The sequence below is a fragment of the Oncorhynchus mykiss genome, chromosome 12 (genome assembly GCF_013265735.2).
Source record: "Oncorhynchus mykiss isolate Arlee chromosome 12, USDA_OmykA_1.1, whole genome shotgun sequence".
Lineage (NCBI taxonomy): Eukaryota > Metazoa > Chordata > Actinopteri > Salmoniformes > Salmonidae > Oncorhynchus > Oncorhynchus mykiss.
Window position 1 is genome coordinate 47,691,767 of NC_048576.1, and position 23,458 is coordinate 47,715,224.

The 23,458-nt window shown below is 39.6% G+C and overlaps 2 protein-coding genes across 14 annotated transcripts in view; both read right to left on the reverse strand.

Moving 5' to 3' along the window:
- The window catches only part of LOC110537701 (general transcription factor II-I repeat domain-containing protein 1), a 48,333-nt gene extending 28,723 nt beyond the window's left edge, over positions 1-19,610 (reverse strand). For 3 of the 9 annotated variants that reach the window (XM_021623947.2, XM_036937666.1, XM_021623942.2), the window contains exons 1-3: positions 18,827-19,304; positions 7,656-7,788; positions 900-1,041 (exon numbers count right to left, since the gene is read on the reverse strand). In XM_021623947.2, the coding sequence (XP_021479622.2) occupies positions 900-1,041; positions 7,656-7,788; positions 18,827-18,837 (286 nt within the window). In that variant the 5' untranslated portion in view covers positions 18,838-19,304. Of the gene's footprint in view, positions 1-899; positions 1,042-7,655; positions 7,789-16,450; positions 16,503-18,640; positions 18,725-18,826; positions 19,305-19,500 lie in introns of those variants that run through there. The other 6 variants (XM_036937663.1, XM_036937665.1, XM_021623945.2 and 3 more) reach the window with 6 other exon arrangements.
- Positions 19,611-21,243: 1,633 nt separating this feature from the next.
- The window catches only part of LOC110537702 (CAP-Gly domain-containing linker protein 2), a 78,021-nt gene continuing 75,806 nt past the window's right edge, over positions 21,244-23,458 (reverse strand). For all 5 annotated transcript variants that reach the window (XM_036937667.1, XM_021623950.2, XM_021623953.2 and 2 more), the window contains one exon: positions 21,244-23,287. In XM_036937667.1, the coding sequence (XP_036793562.1) occupies positions 23,276-23,287 (12 nt within the window). In that variant the 3' untranslated portion in view covers positions 21,244-23,275. The remainder of the gene's footprint in view (positions 23,288-23,458) is intronic.

A 23,458-nucleotide genomic window follows, 5' to 3' on the forward strand; every position in this document is an offset into this window, starting at 1 on the left:
GCTCTTTGGTCTTGGCCATGGTGGAGAGTTTGGAATCTGATTGATTGCGTCTGTGGACAGGTGTTTTTTATACAGGTAACAAACTGAGATTAGGGGCACTCCCTTTAAGAGTGTGCTCCTAATCTCAGCTCGTTACCTGTATAAAAAGACACCTGGGAGCCAGAAATATTTCTGATTGAGAGGGGGTCAAATACGTATTTCCCTCATTAAAATGCAAATCAATTTATAACATTTTTGACATGCGTTTTTCTGAATTTTGTTGTTGTTATTCTGTCTCTCACTGTTCAAATAAACCTACCATTAAAATTATAGACTCATTTCTTCGTCAGTCGGCAAATGTACAAAATCAGCAGGGGATCAAATACTTTTCCCCTCACTGTACATCTCCACTTTTCCCCTTGCCAGTTTCACTCAAAGTTGGGCTATTCTGGTTCTCAATTGCTTTAGAATTGATTGATAGATTTATTTATTAGTTTTAAAAAATTACATAATTAAACAGTACATCATTTTTTTTTTTTTACTTGACGGGGATTGCACAATAAAGTCAGGGACTTATTTCCATTGTGGTCCCATTTTCTTTAAAGTATATAGATACATTCAGTATACAGTTACATGGATAGAGACACATTACAGAGATACAAACAATAAAAATGGTTCTACACTCCGGATAAGAGCAAATGCTAAATGACTCAAATGTAAATGTAAAACTAGAGATTGAATTACTTAAATAAGACAAAACCTTTTTAACTAAGTTCAACTCCAAGACAAAAGCTTGACCTGTGAGGAAAATGTTGTAGCAATTGTGCTCCAAGTGAAAAATGTAGCCATATCGTGTTATGTGATTTGGGCAAATTATACCCTATTCAGCTTTTTTGCCCAGTACACAGCGAAGCACTCACTGCAAAACTTGTGGAAGTCTGTTTGTATTTCCCTCCGTGAGTTGAGGAAAGCTCTTCCCTTTTCTGTTCCCACGGCGATCACGCTGTCCTCGTGCACTGTGACGCAAGCCACTTCGGCATTGAGCTTTGACATGGCTGTACACTGGAACACAGGTTAAAAGACAAGGTCATAGGTCACCTTCTCAAGCAAGACTAAAGCTGTGTTCGAAAACCCATACTAACAAACTGTATACTACATATTTAATGAGTATATACTACATGCTATTAGTTCATTTTAGTATACTGTAAATGAACAGTATCATTTCAGTTGAGTGTACTAGCACTTCGCCTTTCTACCGGAAGTAGATGCTGTTGCTATGCAACTTCTTGCTAGATTGTTAACATAGCGGACAAATTACTAGCTAGACATCTTACGACTTCAATAACAATGTCCATTGAGAACGCATAACGACTATACCACTTAACTAAGCTAAGAATGACGTGAATAATCAAGTCAATAAATGGTGGGTCGTTAGATAGCATATAGTTAATATACTGTCAAGTTTGATGTGTTAGTAGCCAACTAACGTTAGTTAGCTAGCTAACATATCGGTATATACAAGCAACTGCAGAAATGATATGCTATGTAGTTTGTAAGGCTAGCGTAGCTAACAAATTGTCAGCCACCATAACGTGTAACTTATTTGAAAAGTCATTACATTGCTCAACAGTTGTCATAATTAGTTAAAGCAATGAATTTGAATCCGCTCTGGTCGGACTTCGGCAGTATATTTTCCTCAATTTTCTTCAAATCTGAAAATGTTGTGAATCCACACCCATTTTCTGAATAATTACATTATGGGCCCTAAGAGCATGGAAATAGTGTCCACACCTTGTATACTTCATATTTTGGCGAATGTAGTACATCTTTTGGCATACTACTAACATCCATACTATGACCAATAAGCATACTACATACTCAATTTACGTCACAAATAGTATGGTTAGTATGAGTATTCGAACACAGCTTCAGAGTGAATAAAGAAAAACATTTCCTAGTGTTACTGTGAGGCTCAAAGTACACTTAATCAACATTTAGAATATTGTTCTATTCATTGACTCTTCTTCCGACTTCTTACAATCCCTAGCCATTTTTGCTGTATAAATACTTTTGGTTGTATTTGCATGTACACAGATTTAACTATATTACACAGTGGTTCACTTCACAATGTTTTCTGACGCCAATTTGTTTTTAAATATACACTGCTCAAAAAAATAAAGGGAACACTTAAACAACACAATGTAACTCCAAGTCAATCACACTTCTGTGAACTGTCCACTTAGGAAGCAAGACTGATTGACGAATTTCACATGGAAATTATAGGCAATTAGCAAGACACCCCCAATAAAGGAGTGGTTCTGCAGGTGGTAATCACAGAACACTTCTCAGTTTCTATGCTTCCTGGCTGATGTTTTGGTCACTTTTGAATGCTGGCGGTGCTTTCACTCAAGTGGTAGCAGGAGACGGAGTCTACAACCCACACAAGTGGCTCAGGTAGTGCAGCTCATCCAGGATGGCACATCAATGCGAGCTGTGGTAAGAAGGTTTGCTGTGTCTGTCAGCGTAGTGTCCAGAGCATGGAGGCGCTACCAGGAGACAGGCCAGTACATGAGGAGACGTGGAGGAGGCCGTAGGAGGGACACAACCCAGCAAAAGGACCGCTACCTCCGCCTTTGTGCAAGGAGGAGCAGGAGGAGCACTGCCAGAGCCCTACAAAATGACCTCCAGCAAGCCACAAATATGCATGTGTCTGCTCAGTCAGAAACAGACTCCATGAGGGTGGTATGAGGGCCCGACGTCCACAGGTGGGGGTTGTGCTTACAGCCCAACATTTGGCATATGCCAGAGAACACCAATATTGGCAAATTCGCCACCGACGCCCTGAGCTCTTCACAGATGTAAGCAGGTTCACACGGAGCACATGTGACAGAGTCTGGAGACGCTGTGGAGAACGTTCTGCTGCAACATCCTCCAGCATGACCGGTTTGGCGGTGGGTCAGTCATGGTGTGGGGTGGCATTTCTTTGGGGGGCCTCCATGTGTTCGCCAGAGGTAGCCTGACTGCCATTAGGTACCGAGATGAGATCCTCAGACCCCTTGTGAGACCATATGCTGGTGCGGTTAGCCCTGGGTTCCTCCTAATGCAAGACAATGCTAGACCTCATGTGGCTGGAGTGTGTCAGCAGTTCCTTCAAGAGGAAGGAATTGATGCTATGGACTGGCCCGCCCATTCCCCAGACCTGAATCCAATTGAGCACATCTGGGACATCATGTCTCGCTCCATCCACAAACGTTGCACCACAGACTGTCCAGGAGTTGGCGGATGCTTTAGTCCAGGTCTGGGAGGAGATCCCTCAGGAGACCATCCGCCACCTCATCAGGAGCATGCCCAGGCGTTGTAGGGAGGTCATACAGGCACGTGGAGGCCACACACACTACTGAGACTCATTTTGACTTGTTTTAAAGGACATTACATCAAAGTTGGATCAGCCTGTAGTGTGGTTTTCCACTTTAATTTGGAGTGTGACTCCAAATCCAGACCTCCATGGGTTGATAAATTTGATTTCCATTGATAATTTTTGTGTGATTTTGTTGTCAGCACATTCAACTATGTAAAGAAAAAAGTATTTAATAAGAATATTTCATTCATTCAGATCTAGGATGTGTTATTTTAGTGTTCCCTTTATTGTTTTGAGCAGTGTATATACAGTACAAGTCAAAAGTTTGGACACACCTACTAATTTCAATATATATATACAGTTGAAGTCGGAAGTTTACATACACCTTAGCCAAATACATTTAAACTCAGTTGTTCACAATTCCTGACATTTAATCCTCGTAAAAATTCTCTGTCTTAGGTCAGTTAGGATCACCAGTTTATTTTAAGAATGTGAAATGTCAGAATAATAGTAGGGAGAATGATTTATTTCAGCTTTTATTTATTTCATCACATTCCCATTGGTTCAGAAGATTACATACACTCAATTACTATTTGGTAGCATTGCCTTTAAATTGTTTCACTTGGGTCAAATGTTTTGGGTAGCCTTCCACAAGCTTCCCACAATAAGTTGGGTGAATTTTGGCCCATTACTCCTGACAGAGCTGGTGTAACTGAATAAGGTTTGTAGGCCTCCTTGCATGCTTTTTCAGTTCTGTCCACACATTTTCTATAGGATTGAGGTCAGGGCTTTGTGATGGCCACTCCAATACCTTGACTTTGCTGTCCTTAAGCCATTTTGACACAGCTTTGGAAGTATGCTTGGGGTCATTGTCCATTTGGAAGACCCATTTGCGACCAAAGTTTAACTTCCTGACTGATGTCTTGAGATGTTGCTTCAATATATCCACATCATTTTCCTGCCTCATGATGCCCTCTATTTTGTGAAGTGCATGAGTCTTTCCTGCAGCAAAGCACCCCCAGAATATGATGCTGCCACTCCCACTCCCGTGCTTCACGGTTGGGATGGTGTTCTTCGGCTCGCCAGCCTCCCCCTTTTTACCTCCAAACATATCGATGGTCTTTATGACCAAACAGTTCAATTTTTGGTTAATCAGACCAAATGACATTTCTCCAAAAATTACGATCTTTGTCCCCATGTGCAGTTGCAAGCCTTAGTCTGGCTTTTTTAATGGAGGTTTTGGAGCAGTGGCGTCTTCCTTGTTGAGCGGCCTTTTAAGTTGATATAGGACTCGTTTCACTGTGAATATCGATACTTTTGTTCCCATTTCCTCCAGCATCTTCACAAGGTCCTTTGCGGTTGTTCTGGGATTGATTTGCACTTTTCGCACCAAAGTACGTTCATCTCAAGGAGACAGAACGCGTCTCCTTCCTGAGCGGTATGACGGCTGCGTGGTCCAATGGTGTTTATACTTGCGTACTATTGTTTGTACAGATAAACATGGTACCTTCAGGCGTTTGGAAATTGCTCCCAAGGATGAACCAGACTTGTGGAGGTCTACCATTTTTTTCTGAAGTCTTGGCTGATTTATTTTGATTTTTCCATGATGTCAAGCAAAGAGGCACTGATTTGTAAGGTAGGCCTTGAAATACATCCACAAGTTTACCTCCAATAGACACAAATTATGTCAATAAGCCTATCAGAAGCTTCTAAAGCCATGACATTTTCTGGAATTTTCCAAGCTGTTTAAAGGCACAGTCAACTTAGTGTATGTAAACGTCTGACCCACTGGAATTGTGATGCATTGAATTATAGGTGAAATAATCTGTCTGTAAACAATTGTTGGAAAAATGACTTGTGTCATGCATAAAGTTGATGTATCTGACTTGCCAAAACTATAGCTTGTTCACAAGAAATTTGTGGAGTGGTTGAAAAACAAGTTTTAATGACTCCAATCGAAATGTATGTAAACTTCCGACTTCAACTGTATATTTTTTTTAAACGATTTTCTACATTGTAGAATAGGTAAGATATGAATTAACACATATGGAATCATTTAGTAACCAAAAAGTGTTAAACAAGTCCAAATATATTTGAGATTCTTCAAAGTTGCCACCTTTTGCCTTTGTGACAGCTTTGCACACTCTTGGCATTCTAGTGAAACATTCAAATTCTGTTCTTCATTTTGACAGTTCGTTACAAAAGTGCTATTTTTTGGTATTTTAGTAGTAAATCTAGCTCCTTTTGCCACTAGCGGTTCAACTATACCATTGAAATCATGATGTAGAGAGGCACCTTGAGAAGGTCCTTCTATGTAATCTCAAGGGAGGGGTTCGGTTTGAAATAAACTATTCTGGGTGGTAACACCTCAAGGCTTATTATAAAAGCAGGTGACAGCGCGCCCAATTTGGCAATGGTCCTGGTAAGTGGAGTGTAAGGAACATTTCCGCATATGACCAAATTCAATGTTTTTGCTTACTGTTTCATAAACATCTGTGCTTTTACGAAGAAAAAAAATGTAGGCTATGAGGACTATACGTTTATATTCGTAGCTACATCCATCGTAACAATGAAATAGATGACAATGGTGGTCATGTTAAATTGTTGTATTTTTTTTACCAACCACTATTACTGATTGGTGGCACAGTCCACGAAGAGTTAGCTCATAGTTCAATGGTTGTGAATGCTACTCCCTTATTTACAACATTCATACAGTGCCCACACACTTCTAAAAAGTCAAATTATACCTGTGAGAGGGGTCACATCGGCAGCAGTTGTAGGTTTTTATACAGTAACCAATCTAAGTTCATTTGACCATTGGAAAAATAGCTACTGCATAAATATTGCAATCTTTTAAAATATGTTTTATTTATTTAACTAGGCAAGTCAGTTAAGAACAAATTCTTAAATTCTTATTTTCAATGACGGCCTGCCTGTTCAGGGGCAGAACGACAGATTTGTACCTTGTCAGCTGGGGGATTTGAACTTGCAACTTTTTGGTTACTAGTCCAAAGCTCTAACCACTAGGCTATCCTGCCACCCCAGCAATGCGGGCTGGATTGAATTGAGCACCTAATCTTCATTTAAGGTGACGATTGCACTTTTCTTCCCAACACAGTACCAAAAATACAAATTTCAAAAGATGTATTTTGTGCCCCATGGGGTATTCGAACTTACACCGCAAGTGGCAATCGATGGGGCGACAGCTAGCCTAGCGGTAAGAGCGGTGGGCCAGTAACCTAAAAGGTCTCTGGTTTGAATCCCCAGCAGACTAGATGAAAAATCTGTCGATGTGCCCTTGAGCAAGGCACCTAACCATAATTGCTCCTGTAAGTTGCTCTGGTTAAGAGTGTCTGCTAAAATGAAAATGTAATGTCAGAAACTTGGTTGGTACCTTACCACGGTGAGCTAACTGTACAGAGCCGTAACTGCTCGCGTTGCACATCATTTTATTATCAGAGCGTGCCAGTAGACTTCTGGTAAGTACGCTTTAGTGAGAAAGTGTTGGGATCAGGTACAACTATGTTTATCCACACCCAAAATTAATGTTTATGAGCAATTTCCCCCACCCACAACTTCTCCCCTGACTGCATTTTTTTTAAATGAAGGGGTTGGGCAAAGGCTGAAATTGGGGTTGAGTTACCCTTTCATGATATGACCCATTTTATACATATAAATTAAAATTAACCACAATCAGTCTCCTTTAGGATTGCACATTCAGCAAGTGACCAGCAGCTGGAGTTCCCTTTGAATCTATTTTCCCATTCACTGTGTTGGTGGTGCTCATAAAATGTAGCATATCTTCAGAATTAGCAGAGCCCACTCTGGCAATTTGATGTAATTGTAGAGTATATTGTTCTAAACAAAGTCTTAAAATGGGTAGTTTTGAGATATTAATATTCTTAATGTTGAATAAATTAATGTGACATTTTAATTTGGAATCAATAGATATATTTGAGAGAACACCATAAGGAGTATAATGACACCAAGATGTTGTCTGTATAGTTCACAGATCATAGGGTCTTAAAGGAGGCATGTATAGGTCTAAAAAAATAGCCAAAAATGGCCACTTTAATCATGATTTTTTTAATGGTTTGCAAAACAAACGTAAAAAGCATTTCAAAAATCCATCCTGCCAATGTGAGAATTGCCAGAACAATCCAAAATACCTAAAATATTTTCAGCTCCCATGGAATTGCCAAATTTGATTTTGTAAGGAGTCATTGAAATAACACTGCCTGACAAATCAATCTTTCATGTTTTTTCCATGACAAAACTAATAACGTATGTGTATGTCTGTGTGTGTTAGTGGTCCTACCACTGAGTCCAGCGCAGACACTAGGCTGGTGAGGATCTCCTGTCTGGCCGACACCTGTGGGACCCGCAGCTCAGTCCGGGAGTTAGTCCTTATCCCGTCACATCCAGACTTCCTCATCTGTGCCATTCCTCTTCTGAGGGGACACAAAATAGAGGGCTTTCAAGAAGTTATCAAGAAGATGAACCGAAACAGTCATTTGTGTCTGCCTGTGTAGATTACATAAATGTGGATGGTATCTCGTCTGCATCCCATCAGTCACTTCTGGGAGTAGGATGAAGTTGCTCCTACACTGATCTAGGGTCAGTTTAGAATTTTACTCACTAGTGGTTGATGTTATGATTGGTAATCCCAGATCTGTACATAGGGGAAACTTCACCCCAGAGCTCGGTTCTGAGTGAAACACTGAACAATGATTCAGTTTTACCCACGTCTGTAGAAAAGGAGGCTGTGTATACATGGTCTAAGTATATGGCATATGCTAGGTAGACAAAGTCATGTCCTGCCATTTAAGGTAGCTAAAGCCTACAAATGATTGAGCAGTAACCAAATGCACACGACGTTGATCTGCCATTCATCGCACCAATAAAACAACAAGAAGCCCATTTGATTTGACAACGGAGTTTGGCTGCATTTTGAATAGTGATAAAACATGGCAGTTGGATGGGGGTCATTTGGGTGGAGGGGGAAGTTTATTCTCATTAAGAGGCTTTTAAAAAAGTGGCAGTAATACCCTCCATGTAATATGCTAATACCCAAATCCGTCACACACATTCGAAAGTAGCTAATTACGATAAGCCTTTGTCAGCCAATTAAAGATAGCTCTGAATATTCATTTGAATCTCTTCATCCTTCATTTGCTCTCCTTAGAAGGTAGCTCAGCAAATAACTGTAGAGGTTGGAATTGTCTAGGAATTGAAAGAAAAATGTACCCAAATTCCATTTGCTCCTGATTAGGCCTAATTTCGAATTTAGGGCTGGCACGGAAATTGTATAATCGTGTAACAGGCGATTATAGATGAAGATCATCATAAATGCTTTATGCTTTTTTGTGTATGTGAAACGAACATCTGACTGAAGACAGGGACCTTAAAAATAGTATGGTCATGCTACACTGAGTGTACAAAACATTTGGAACACCTTCCTAATATTGAGTTGCACCCCTTTTTCCCCCTCAGAACAGCCTCAATTCGTCGGGGCATGGACTCCACAAGGTGTCGAAAGCGTTCCACAGGGATGCTGGCCCATGTTGACTCCAACGCTTCCCACAGTTGTGTCAAGTTGGCTGGATGTCCTTGGGTGGTGGACCATTCTTAATACCCATACGAAACTGTTGAGCGTGAAAAACCCAACAGCGCTGCAGTTCTTGACACATTCAAACCGGTCCACCTGGCACCTACTACCATACCCCGTTCAAAGGCACTTAAATATTTTGTCTTGCACATTCACCCTCTGAATGGCACACATACACAATCCATGTCTCAATTGTCTCAAGGCTTAAAAATCCTTCTTTAACCCATCTCCTCTCCTCCATCTACACTGATTGAAGTGGATTTAACAAGTTCCTAATGTTTTGTACACTCAATGGATATCTATGGATGGGATAGACAGGCATTCCTGTGGTTGAGTCCGTTTCCATGGTAACAATGTGATTAAACTTTCTCGTTCTTTGTGGAAACAAGCAAGGTGTTGTAGCAAACAAGTCTTCAGTTGAGCCCCCCCGCATTCAGGAGCGGTGGAAAAGAGAAAAAGTGCATATTTTATAGCAATGACCGCAGTCATTTGGCTGACAAATAACAGTCACCCAAAATTCCAGGGCCATAACAGCCCTAAATGTTCAATGTCATTTGGAAAATGGACAGCCGTGTAGGAGAGAACTCATAATTGACCCTTTTCTAAATCCCACCCAATCAATCAGTGCTCCATTGGATGGCAACTGTTACAAACTGTTAGCTAGCTGCACTGGCCACCATTGAAAATGCTGCTAATGCTAGTTAGCCAGTTATCTATACCTTGTTTTCACCAAATGTATGTTAGCTAGATAAGTTTGCTATATTATGTATTTAACCCTCATCTGCTGTCGACATCAGGATATAATTTGAGAGCATTCATTAGCTCCAAAAGTGGTTAGTAGCTACATGCTGACAGTGCATTCAGTCATCCAGTGGCTAGCCACACTAAAGAAAATGTTTTTACCAGGTTCCAGTAAAGCAATTGTTATAACAGTCCACCACAACATATCCGAGAGGCTCCTGATTAGCAAAGGTTAGTTTGTGTTTTATTTTCACCGAGTAATAAAAACAGTCTGAAATCATTCTGAGGGTTTTTCTACACTAGTTTGAACGGGGAATTGGGCTTCCCAGAAAAATGTTGTCCGAGTTGTCATAGGGCAATGTTCCAATGACGCTGATATTCCGATTTTTTACTTTAAAAAGAATGTCAAACAAAAACCATTGATTGCAAAGTTAAACAAACCATACAATTCTATTCACACTGATTACTTTTAACAATTTCCACTGAAAATGTAACAAACACATTTACTCGAAAAACTGTGCAGATGTATAGTTTGATAACAGAATGATGGTAAAATCTCCCTCCGTTTATGTGACCACATTTTCCAAAAACTCTTAAATATCTACTCCAAATTTAAAGATGTCTGTAGAAAGAATGGAGTGTCAGCTATGATATGACACCTCTATTTTGTTTATTGTAATACAGTAACTGAAGTGGATTAACACCCAGTAACAGAATGATGGTAACAGAATGACATCATGGGTCTCTGATACAGAAACACTATACAGAAATGCATAATTATGAATATCATTCTCTTCATGGTGATGTATCCTAAATAGGTACACAGAAGGTAGAAACATTTCCTAGCCTCCTTTGCATGTTTGGGTATTATTCTACACACTGGCTATTACAAGACCAAATGTGGTTGGTCCGGAACAAAATTGTACCAATCATAGACGTCTGCTTCATAAGTTTGAACATCACAGTACAGCACAGTAGAGTACAGCACAGTAGAGTACAGCACAGTAGAGTTACTGTACTGTTCTAAACTCTACTGTACAGTACTATACTTTTCTTTACTCTGCTGTCCAAACTTGTGAAACAGTCGTTTATGATTGGTTCAGATTTTGACTGATCAAATTTCAACTACTTCTCATCGTCTGATGTCGGTCGGTGCTCTGTGGGTGAGAGGGCTGGTTACAGTATGGAAAGAGAGGGGGCTCATGGGTAGGTGTCAGTAAAAGACAGAGAGAGCTGACATTAACTGGAGAGAGTGAGATAGAAGAGAGACAGGGGGAGAGAGAGGGGGAGCGGTTGTCCAGACATTTTTCACACTCGTTTTGACCACCACAGGACAGAAACAGAAAGAAAACATTGTGCTGAGCATAACAGTATGCTAGTGGAAGGGGGGATAGTAGCAGGTGACCCAACTGGTTTGTGACTACTATAAATTCCCATGGTAGCCAGTTCAGTTGCAGTAATTCTGTTACAGATTTTTAAGGGTTTATGTTACCAATTTGTTAACAGAATGACTTGTTTTAATGACTTAATAAATCAAAAAACAAATTGTTATCACAAAAACACAAACTAATTGGTAGGTCTACCTTTACTTGTTACTTTTGTGAACTTTCATTATCCTCCCTCATGAAGGAGAGAAACTATAAAATATCTTAAAGATATGTAGATTTTTGGTAACACATTGACAAGACACTAGGCTACATATTTTTTTTTAACTTACAGAAGGAAAATAATTTCTGAAAAACAATATAAAATGTTGATATTAGTTGCCAGGGTTTTTAACATAATTGTGGTTTGATGTATGTTTAATACATTTTAAGACTTTCCCTGCTAGATGTTTTCTAAGACCACCTTTCCATCTGTTTGAACAGAAATCAAAGCCTTTACTTATTCCACATTTTTAGGATGGACAATTTTTGAAAAAAAGTGTATACAGTGTATGTCTTAAAATAAATAGACTCAGCTGTCATCTGACACCAAATTTGATGTGCACCTATGAACTTCACGTTGCTCTTGCTCAACAGTAACCAAGGGGGTGGGGCTTAGAAAAGGGTCAATTAGTCTATTTGCAGGGGAGTAGGCCTAACATTCATCACAAACATGTTAACTGGACAATATAATCAGTGTCCATAGAAAGTCAAGGAAAGAAAGGGTAAATAAAAGTGGGATGGAAAGAGTGGGGCATATAAAAAGAAGAATCCCCCCCAATCCTAATTCCAGGCACTGCGTTCTCATGGCAACAGCAATCTGCTCCTTGGAAACTAATCTCGAGGCATTTGAACAATGCAGCTCCGGCCTTTAATCTCTCCAGACACTGGGAGTCATTATCCTAGCCTCTCAGGGCAGCCCCAAACCATAGACAGTGAGGGAGGGCAGAGAGAGAGAGACAGTCTCAACTGCACCAATATGCCTGTCTGAATAGGGCTGACCCCTGAACCAACAGCAAACATAAGCCCCTTAAACTATTACACCACCGAAATAGATGGCCTCTTTCACTCCCATCTTTAAGGCAGAGGCACACGAAAAATTGAGAAGGGGGGCACCGTCATTTTGTTCGAGAGAAAGCCACCACCAGTGAACTCAAATTAAGTGTTTTCTGGCTGGCAGTGGTTAGGCTACTTCAAATGCAATGTCACAAGTACAAATGTCAAAACAAAGAGCATGGAAATTGACACAGCCACTGATGTTGAGATGGAAAAATGCAAATGAACCAATATGGTTCCGGTTCCAATTTCACTTGTTGATGTCAAACACAATTATTAATGTAGGTGCATGTGACTGAAAAAGCTTTAGGTTTGTTGCTTTGGTAATTTATAGTATAGTACACATATATATATATATATATATATATATATATAGGAATACAAAAGGGCTATTCTAAAAAAAACATTGCCATCTTTGACCTTTGGCAAGGACAAAACAAAAACAACTCAACTATTTGCAATTGTAGCCTCTCTTGCCTTACAGCAAATCATTTCAGACTGTAGCCCAAATATAGCTTAGTCTTAAAACATTTATGATACCACCAGACTACAGTACCTAAAATGTTTTGCCTGTGCCTTGATTGTGAGATAAACTAGCCTCTACCTAAGAAACAAAAAAGAACCACAACAGTATGGCTACACTTCAGAACACTTCCCTGGTATGAGAGTAACGCCCTGATCTTAAAATGATAAAATGCTGCTCTAGCTGCCATGCTTAAATGCTCCAGCTAATGACATCCTAACCCATTTGAGTCCCCCCGGGAAGCCGGCACTGTTATTTCCTTCATGTCATGTAAACCTCTGCAGGCTACAGAGGGCTAAGCTGATCCTTTACTTGTTGAATAATTGCCCAAGCATTATTTAGCCAGAGTTATTAGGCTACAATGTACTCAGAAGGGGTATAAGGGTTTTCTGAGCTGGTTTTGCACTAAGAGGCTTGTGGCACTCGCTGCCATTGATACACAACACTTGCTTATACCCCTTAACAAGCCATTGCGGCCCGGAGACGTTTTGAAGACCACAACTGTATCTAAATTGTTAGGCTCAGTGCTGATCAATGACTTTTAATGAATTATGTTGATCTTTGGCATGCCAGGCATGATCCCAGAGGCTATAGATGTGCATCAGCTAGGCTATTATGCCTGCGTTGTGGGATAGGCATAGCCATGAGTCATTCCTCTGCTCAGGCATTGCTGACGCATGCCAGATCTTATAACACCTGGATAAGTATTTTACGTATCAGCTTACCACATCATATGGTATAGTAGTCTGGTGCCCACCTGCAGTCGATGACGTTGCACACATTGGTTGATGATTGCTACGTCTGAGCAGGGGAATACAGTTTGGAGATCCAGCTAGTTCTGGATTAGTTCAAATACACGGAACAACTGAGGTTCACAGTTCACAGGTTCATCTTATGGTCATGATGCAGCAGTGTGTAGGAGGGAGATTCCTAGATGTGAGAAGTGTGCAGGAGGGCATGAGACAAAGGAATATGTAGTATTAGTGGGGAAAGCTGTGCATGTTAACTGTAGGGGTACCCATATTGCTGGAGATCAAAAGTGTCCAGCAAGAGAAAGACAGGTCAAGGTTGCCAGGGTCAGAGTAGCAGGGTTCTATGCTGGACTCTTTTTATTTTTTTACAAGGAGCACACGCGCACCTAAGTTGAAAGCTGTAAGCGCACACAAAGAAATTTAGGAGCACAATGACAAATATTTGAGGTAATAAAGCTAGAATTATTACTTGGGGCATCTAAATTTAAAAAATCCAGGTTGCACAGCTAAAATATGTAGGTACATATGTGAGTAAAATGGTAGCACTATATACCCCCAAGTAGTACAGGTGTCATATGAAGAGGCAGTGAAGAGAGTAGTAGAGGAAGATGGGTCCAGAGAGAGGGATCCTAAGAAGTTCCCTGTGAGTAAGGGGAGGCCAATTGAGAGTAGTAGGAATAACGTGCTTCAGTAAGGTTTCCACTAGCTACCACAGCCACAATGTCAACATTGGCTATATCGTAAAAATGCATAAAAAGTACAAATGTGTTCTTTGATCTTCATTTAAAGGATAGGCACAAGGTTATCAGTGTGATTAATGTTAGGTTTAAAATCACATTTTAAGAAGAGAAATTGTAGAAAGAAGCTGGGTATATGACTTTCTGACTGTGGTAACTAGTAAGGTTGCTTCTTACATGCTGACCAAACCGACGCACACATGCATGTTGATTTTGTACACCCACACCAGACACGAAACCGACACGCAGATTGAAATATCATAGACTCCGAAACAATTATATTAATTTGGGGACAGGTCGAAAAGCATTAATAACATTTATGGCAATTTAGCTAGCTTGCTGTTGCTGGCTAATTTGTCCTGGGATATCAACATTGGGTTGTTATTTTACCAGAAATGCACAAGGTCCTCTATTCCGACAATTAATCCACAAATAAAACGGTAAACTGAATTCCTTTCTCGTCATCTCTCCTCCTTCCTCAGGCTTCTTTTTTACTTATTTGGACTTCATATGGCGGTTGGCAACCATCTTTACGATGCATTACTACAACCGACTGGAGTGTGGACGTCAGTTCATCTTTCAATCACCCACGTGGGTATATGCTCCTAAACACCAATGAGGAGATGGCACGTGGGTATATGCTCTTAAAAACCAATGAGGAGATGGGAGAGGCTGGACATACAGCGCGTTGAGCGTCACAAATAGAACCTATTTCTATTTTAGCGCTTGGCCACGCAGACGCTCGTGAGGCGCGCGGTCAGGGTGGGTGCAATGATTGAATAACATGTATGTGTAAATGTATTTTGCAGCGCTCACGCATGTGAGCTGTGTGGTCAGCTTGAGTCAACATACCTGGTAAAATAAAATACAAAAATAAAAGTAATATGCACGTTCAGTGGCACTTCGAAACTATCTCCTGAGAAGGTCAAATATATTATATATAATATATATAAATAGATTTTTCAACGCAGATACTGATAATTGGAGGACCAAGAAAAGCCGATACCGATAATTGGAGGACCAAAAAAGCCGATACCGATTAATCGGCTGATTTTTAGATATATTTGTAATAATGACAATTACAACCATACTGAATGAACACTTATTTTAACTTAATATAATACATCAATAAAATCAATTTAGTCTCAAATAAATAATGAAACATGTTCAATTTGGTTTAAATAATGCAAAAACAAAGTGTTGGAGAAGAAAGTAAAAGTGCAATATGTGCCAAGTAAAAAAGCTAACGTTTAAGTTCCTTGCTCAGAACATATGAAAGCTGGTGGTTCCTTTTAACATGAGTCTTCAATATTCCCGGGTAAGAAGTTTTAGGCTGTAGTTATTATAGGACTATTTCTCTCTATACCATTTGTATTTCATATACCTTTGACTATTGCATGTTCTAATAGGTACTTTAGTATTGCCAGCCTAATCTCGGGAGATGATAGGCTTGAAGTAATAAACAGTGCAATGCTTGAAGCACAGCGAAGAGCTGCTGGAAAATGCAGGAAAGTGCTGTTTGAATGAATGCTTACGAGCCTGCTGCTACCTACCACTGCTCAGTCAGACTGCTCTATCAAATCATAGACTTAATTATAATATAATAACACACAGAAATACGAGCCTTAGGTCATTAATATGGTCGATTCGGAAAAATATTATATTGAAAACAAAACGTTTATTCTTTCAGTGAGATACGGAACCGTTCCATATTTTATCTAATGCGTGGCATCCCTAAGTCTAAATATTGCTGTTACATTGCACAACCTTCAATGTTATGTCATAATTATGTACAAATCTGGCAAATTAATTAGTCTTTGTTAGGAAGAAATAGTCTTCACACAGTTCACAACAAGCCAGGCGGCCCAAACTGCTGCATATACCCATACTCTACTTGCACAGAACGCAAGAGGAGTGACAATTTCCCTAGTTAAAAGAAATTCATATTAGCAGGCAATATTAACTAAATATACAGGTTTACAAATATATACTTGTGTATTGATTTTAAGAAAGGCATTGATGTTTATGGTTAGGTACACATTGGTGCAACGACAATACTTTTTTTTCGCAAATGCGCTTAATGCGTTAATTAAATCACCCGTTTGGTGAAGTAGGCTGTGATTCAATGATAAATTCAGGCACCGCATCGATTATATGCAACGCAGGACAAGCTAGATAAACTAGTAATATCAACCATGTGTGGTTAACTAGTGATTATGTTAAGATTGATTGTTGTTTTATAAGATAAGTTTAATGCTAGCTAGCAACTTACCTTGGCTCCTTGTTGCACTCGTATACCAGATAGTCAGCCTGCCACGCAGTCTCCTCATGGACTGCAATGTAATCGCCCATAATCGGTGTCCAAAAATGCTGATTACCGATTGTTACGAAAACTTGAAATCGGCCATAATTAATCGTCCATTCGGATTAATCGGTCGACCTCTAATACATATGTAATATAACCATTATTCTGCATTGTGAATTGATGTGGAATTGTATGTTTATTTTCTTGTTGTTTAAAAGGAAAACAGATTTTTTTTTAAAGTTTCAACATTAAATGGAAGATCGGTGAATTACAACACCACTAGGCTGCATTCAAAACAAATCTCCCTCATCCCCGCGCAATTTGGCAGAGACTCGAGCCTTTTACTTTCAGTTTTGGTCCACCAGCTTCAAACAGCTGTAAAAACTATATTGTTTGTTATTGAAAACAAAAAGACATTTCACAGCAATGTTCTCACGCAAATGGCAATTGAGCAAACCGTGTAGAAGTTTTAGCAACCAGGAAATGACAGAGTGCTTTCTACACTGGCCACTTGACCCGATTCCCCTAGACAACAACAAACTCAAAACAGTTTTCCCCATTTTGAGATGCCAGACCAGCGGGAGAAATCAATAGATGAATATCACAACACTGGTGGGTAAGTAAGACTGTGAAACACTATCATTCCACTATTGATGCAGATATATTATGGACATTTTTAAATTTACAATCCAAAAATTCCTAAATATCCTATGTGTCCTATCCTATCCTTAAAGTAAAATTGTCCATTTGTCACATCCCTACTTGTAACATTTACTGAGGTAGCCTAGCGGGATCTTTGGGCCAGTAACCACAAGTCCTCTGCCAGGCACATAGCGATTTACAGGAGCAATTAGAGGTATGATAAGAGTGTCTACTAAATTAATATAATTTAGAAAATTGTGGCATGGCATAGGTTACTGTAACTAGCTGCTTTTACATCATGTCTCAGGTAATGCATGCATTGGATAAACTGCATGTGAAGCTTGTTTGAGGTGAACTTCAGTGATATGTTCATGACATGATAGTAAACTAGCTAGTCAGCAGATTAAGACCCTACCGTTACACTTGTTTACACTGAGCTGCACTGGGTCGAAAACATACCTCAATCCAGTGATTAGAAATTGCATTGTGCTCCGATTTGTCCCATTATCCTAACTGTTACACACGGAAGATTGAACGGACTGCTATTTTTTCTGGAAAGCTGCCTTTTCATCCTGGTGCTAGCTAGCAGTACCCACAGCAGCCATTGTGTGCCATTCCACAACAAAGGAGCTGATTGGCTGGAATGGCAGTGGTGGCTTCTACAATCTAGCCCTAGAACAAGGGCAGTTTTCCAGTAAAATAGCAGTATTTCAATCGTATTAATGTATCAGTTTGGATATAGGTCAAATTTGCATAACAGTGGCACATCCCATCCCTGCAGGTACGTTTTCCGACCTATATCTCGTGCCTGCTCCGCATTGTCTTAATCTAACAATTAATACCGTCGACCCCAGTGCAGCTCAGTTTAAACAATCATAACATCAATTGGGTCAGAATCTGCTGGCTATAGTACACTAGCTAGCTACACGCCCTACTCCAGGTTAGCTACAATGGGGAGTTTTGAATCCTGACTGTAGCTACCTAGCTAGCTATGTAGTCTAATTACCTAACGTTAGCTACAGAAGAGTAGTTAGTATCAATGCAAAAAATAGTGGATGAGATTGGGAAGAGAAAACTGCACGACAGTTGTGAAAGTGTTTTTCAACCAATGTCTATGTGGGCTGCCTGCTAGCTCGCTAGATCACGTTGACAAGATTGAACAAAACGCTTGAGTCTAATTTAATTAGCTAGCTAAACTGGCTAGGTAGCTAACCAGTAAGCTTTCACTAAAGTACAATGGTTGACGTGCTCTTGAAAAATGTCTTAATTTATACTCAACACACAAAATGTATTATGCCACCCGTTTTAGCTAATAACAGGCAACAAAACAATGACCGGATAGCTGGCTGGCTAGCTAGCTAAATTCTCTTTCTTGCTAACGTTAGCTAAACCATCCGTGCGAACACCCAACCAAGACTCGTCGTACATCATTCTGCGAAATTATGTTGCTCGGTTGGCTGTACACATATCAAATACACAATTTAGCAACATAACAACATACAGTTTAGCCCATACCATTGTCCGCATCTAGCTAGCTAGCTATGGAAATAGCGAGAAGGTTCAATCGAGCTGGCCCATCTCCTCCCCCAGAATTCTAATCTGTAATTTCACAATTTGTACAGTCATAAAAAGTCACGTGTATACAAAAGACACGGTTTTATGTTTGAATGTTGATAAATGTTACAATAACATGATGCATACCTTACCAACATCAACGTTTAAATTGTTTTACACTGTCAATCCCGGAATATGGTTATTCCCCGTTTAATCCAACCGAAATTGCTGGGTAGAATTCCCATCTAAAATCTAGCATTAATATCGGGGTTTCGAAACCTTGTAATCTGAAGCATTACTGCACAAAATTTGTTAGCAAAACGTTATCACCGAGATTATTTTTCTATTTCCCCCGTTTTTTCTATTTTCTTGAACAGTGGAGTGTGTCCCGTTTCTTTGTTCTGTAGCTAATCCAGTAAAATTGAAACTCATTCGCCTCCACTAATCCCGGTCCAACTCAACAACAGCATCTATTGGCTGTAATTTACATATAGCTAGGATTAAGGAACCTCTGGGAAACCATGGGGGGAAACTCGCATGGAGAGGGTCGTGAGTTAAACCTGTTGTAAAAACAAACAAACAAATATCACACTCCGCATTAAACATTTAACTAAATAACTAAACATTTAGACTTGACTGCACAAAAACTGGTCTTAAAACTAATTGGGACTAATATAATGTATTATAAAGGATGATTATATATAATGGACAATGTATTATTTGGTCAATTAATTTAGATGTTTTTTAGAATTGACTCAACTATAGTGAAAAAGGAACACCTAAAATATACAATTTCAACATGTAATATGATAATACTTTACCTCTGTATATCATCAAGAGTTGAATTGTGAACTATTTTGGTCAGCCACCTGAGCAGTGCCCAAACTGCCCCTTTGCATGTGATCTAGCTCACTTCATATCCTTGGTGACATTGGCCAAGTGCATAAATCATGAATAGCAGCCTACTTTGCCCCTAGTGTTTGAGTACAGTATTGTACTCTGTCTGGTCCCACTTCTAGAAGTACATTTCTGAACACCTTCACAACATTTCTTGCTGCACTTTTTTGGGCTTCACAACCTCTATCATGGCAAATTTCCCATGAAGGATACATCACTTCCACAACTGAGCCAAATGTTTATTGTGACACCATTAGTCACCAGTGGGAGCTGTGTGTGTGTGTGTGTGTGTGTGTGTGTGTGTGTGTGTGTGTGTGTGTGTGTGTGTGTGTGTGTGCCCATGTCCAGCAGGTAAGAAAACTACAAACAGGATTTATTTGTGAGTGAGAAAATTTTAAATGGGTGTTCAATAAAGGCCTAATCTCAGTTAACCCAGAGCTAAAGCCTTACGTAATTGGTCAGCTGCTCAGTACGTAGTCTGCACACGACATTAATAAATGCTTAACACGTCAGAAAATATGTCCACATGAAATAAAACACCATAATCCTTTGCCCACATTGTTAACATTTAATGACTCAATCTCAGAAATCATTACAGCATTAAGGGTACGAAGTGTTTCCTATCTGAAAAAGGCCATATACAATATCCAATGACAATTTGTAGCTTCAGTTTCACTGACCAGAGGCCAGCCCTACACTTTGCCCATGAAATGTCAATCCCCAAGTCTTACATTCCACATTAGTCACATCAAAATAATGTTCTCCCAAAGACAGAGTCTGCATTCAAAATGGTGCACTACTTTAGACCAGGGGTAGAGCCCTGGCCAAAAGTAGCGCACAATACACAGTGAGCTCCAAAAGTATTGGGACAGTGACCATTTTTTGTTGTTGTTTTGGATCTGTACTCCAGCACTTTGGATTTGAATTTATACAATGTCTACGGGTTTGAGTGCAGACTGTCAGCTTTAATTTGAAGGTATTTTCATCCATATCGGGTGAACCTTTTATAAATTACAGCACTTTTTGTACATAGAACCCCGATTTTTAGGGGACCAAAATAATTGGGACAAATTGACCGATATGTGTATTAAAGTAGTCAAAAGTTTAGTATTTGGTCCCATATTCATAGCATGCAATCACTACATCAAGCTTGTGACTCTACACATTTGTTGGATGCATTTGCTGTTTGTTTTAGTTGTGTTTCAGATTATTTTGTGCCCAATAGAAATTAATGGTAGATAATGTATTGTCATTTTTATTGTAAATAAGAATATAATATGTTTCTAAACACTTCTACACTAATCTGGATGCTACCATGATTACGGATCCTCCTGATTGATTCATGAATAATGATGAGGGAAAAAGTTAGAGGCATAAATATCATACCCCCCAAAAATGCTAACCTCCCCTGTTATTGTTATGGTGAGACGTTAGCATGTCTTGGGGGTATGATATTTGTACGTTTAACTTTATCACTCATCATTATTCACAATTCATTCAGGATTAGCTATTCCATATTCATGTAGAAGTGTTTAGAAACATATTCTATTCTTATTTACAATAAAATTGACTCCAAAATGACACAAAACAATCTGAAACAATAAAACAGCAAATGCATCTAACAAATTTGTAGATTCACAAGCTTGATGTAGTCATTGCATGCTATGAATATGGGACCAAATACTGAACTTATTATTAATATTATTCTTACAATTTTTTGTTGTTGTTGTATTTTACCCCCCTTTCTCCCCAATTTCGACATTGTCTCATCACTGCAACTCCCCAATGGGCTCGGAAGGCGAAGGTCCAATCAGGGGTCCTCCGAAACATGGCCCGCCTAACCACGAATCTTAACACCCGCCCGCTTAACCCGGAAGCCAGCCGCACCAATGCGTCGGAGGAAACAAGGTTCAATTGATAACCGAGGTCAGCCTGCAGGTGCCCGGTCCACCACAAGGAGTTACTAGAGCGCGATGAGCCAAGTAAAGCTCCCCCAGCCAAACCCTCCCCTAACCCAGACGACACTGGGCCAATTGTGCGTCACCCTATGGGACTCCCGATCACGGCCGGTTGCGATACAGCCCGGGATCGAACCCGGATCTGTAGTGACGCCTCTAGCACTGCGATAATACTTAACATTTTACTACTTTAATGCACATAAGTGAATTTGTCCCAATACCTATGGTCCCTTAAAATGGGGGGACTATGTACAAAAGGTGCTGTAATTTCTAAATGGTTCACCCGATAAGAAAAGAAAATACCGTCAAATTAAAGCTGACAGTCTTCACTTTAATCTCATAGTTATTGTATCATTTCAAATCCAAAGTGCTGGAGTATAGAGCCAAAACAACAAAACATTTGTCACTGTCCCAATACTTTTGGAGCTCACTGTACGTAGGAAATTAGGGTGCCATTCGAGACGCAGCCAGAATATCATCTAATCTCCCAAGAATACAGTAATGGACTGCATTTAGAATCTCCCTGTTGGCTTGTTCAATGGAGATAATAACATTTGGAAGACCGTAACGTATCAATTCTGTACATTGTGATTAGTTGTTTACATCCAGAAGGGAGGGATCATCCAGAATGGAGGAAGCAGTTACAGTAGGCCTCCATCCCTAATGGCACTCTATTCCCTATATAGTTCACTACTTTTCTGGTCAAAAGTAGTGCACTATATTGGTCATAGAGTGCCATTTGGGACACAACCTTTGAATGTTCCATTGTTTGCATTGTGCTCCAAACAGCCGTTTAGTGGCCTACTCGAATCAAAGGACAAAGTGATCCCAAGGCATTGATCTAGGTTGAACTTTCTTTAGATAAATGATCAACAATAGGAAGTTAAGACTTTCTTTTTTAATTTTTTTCCCCTCACGTGTATGAAAACACTACAAAGTGGTATGGTTTCCCACTATCCAGTAAAGCCACAGTGGAATTAAGGATTACTTAGTTAAAATGAGTAAACCATTAAACTGATAGCTATTTGGTGCACACACGGCACCAAGTTGCATTGGTTCAGTTGACTAAATACACAATTACAGTATGCACAGGTTTCAGATAATGCAGCTATATTCACATGTAGATACAACATCAGCTTAAATCCAGCAGCATCCCCGTTTCATTCACATGTTCACTACGAGCATGTTCGCTATGAAGCAAATGGAACGTCACTGGTCAAATCAGCTACAGTAATCTAAGAAGGATTAAAAAAAAATAAGTGTGGCAAATAAATAAAACAAAAAGTGATGGATTGAGGCCAAATTCTTAATCTTTGTTTTCAATCAGACACCAGAGTCATTTCATTCTCTGGAGTCCCAATTCATCCTTCAAGGCTCATAGGGTCACGATCTCTAATAAACTAAGATAAAAGGTTATCTCATGCCCAAATGTCCAATACCATCCTTGGGTATGTAGGCAGGGTATGTATCAGTTTTCAAAAGTCATACCTATAATTCTTCACCTCTGTCAACTATTTTACAGTATCTTCAAGCTGTCTTAAGTTTGGCTAATGGGTGTTTTTCTTTTTTGCAACAGATGAATGTACATATTGAGATAGAGAGACATTGTTTTGGTAGTAACTGTAAACAGGAAATGTTGTCTGGAGTCCAGTGGCGTGCTAGTCCCAAGTCATACTGACTTCTTCTTTTAAAATGTACCTCTGTATTTCCCCAATTCAAGATGAGCTCTTCTTCTCCTATATCAGTGTTGTTCCTGGGGAGCAAGCCATCAAATTGAAGAAGCTCAAATAATGTGTCAAATACATATCAGTCAGAGTGTTAATTTAGGGCAGATTATGCCTTGTTTTAGAAGAAAAAGCATTTTAAATGGAGATTCTCTATTGAGCATGCTTTTAAGTCTAGAAATAGTCTTTATCTGTGTTAG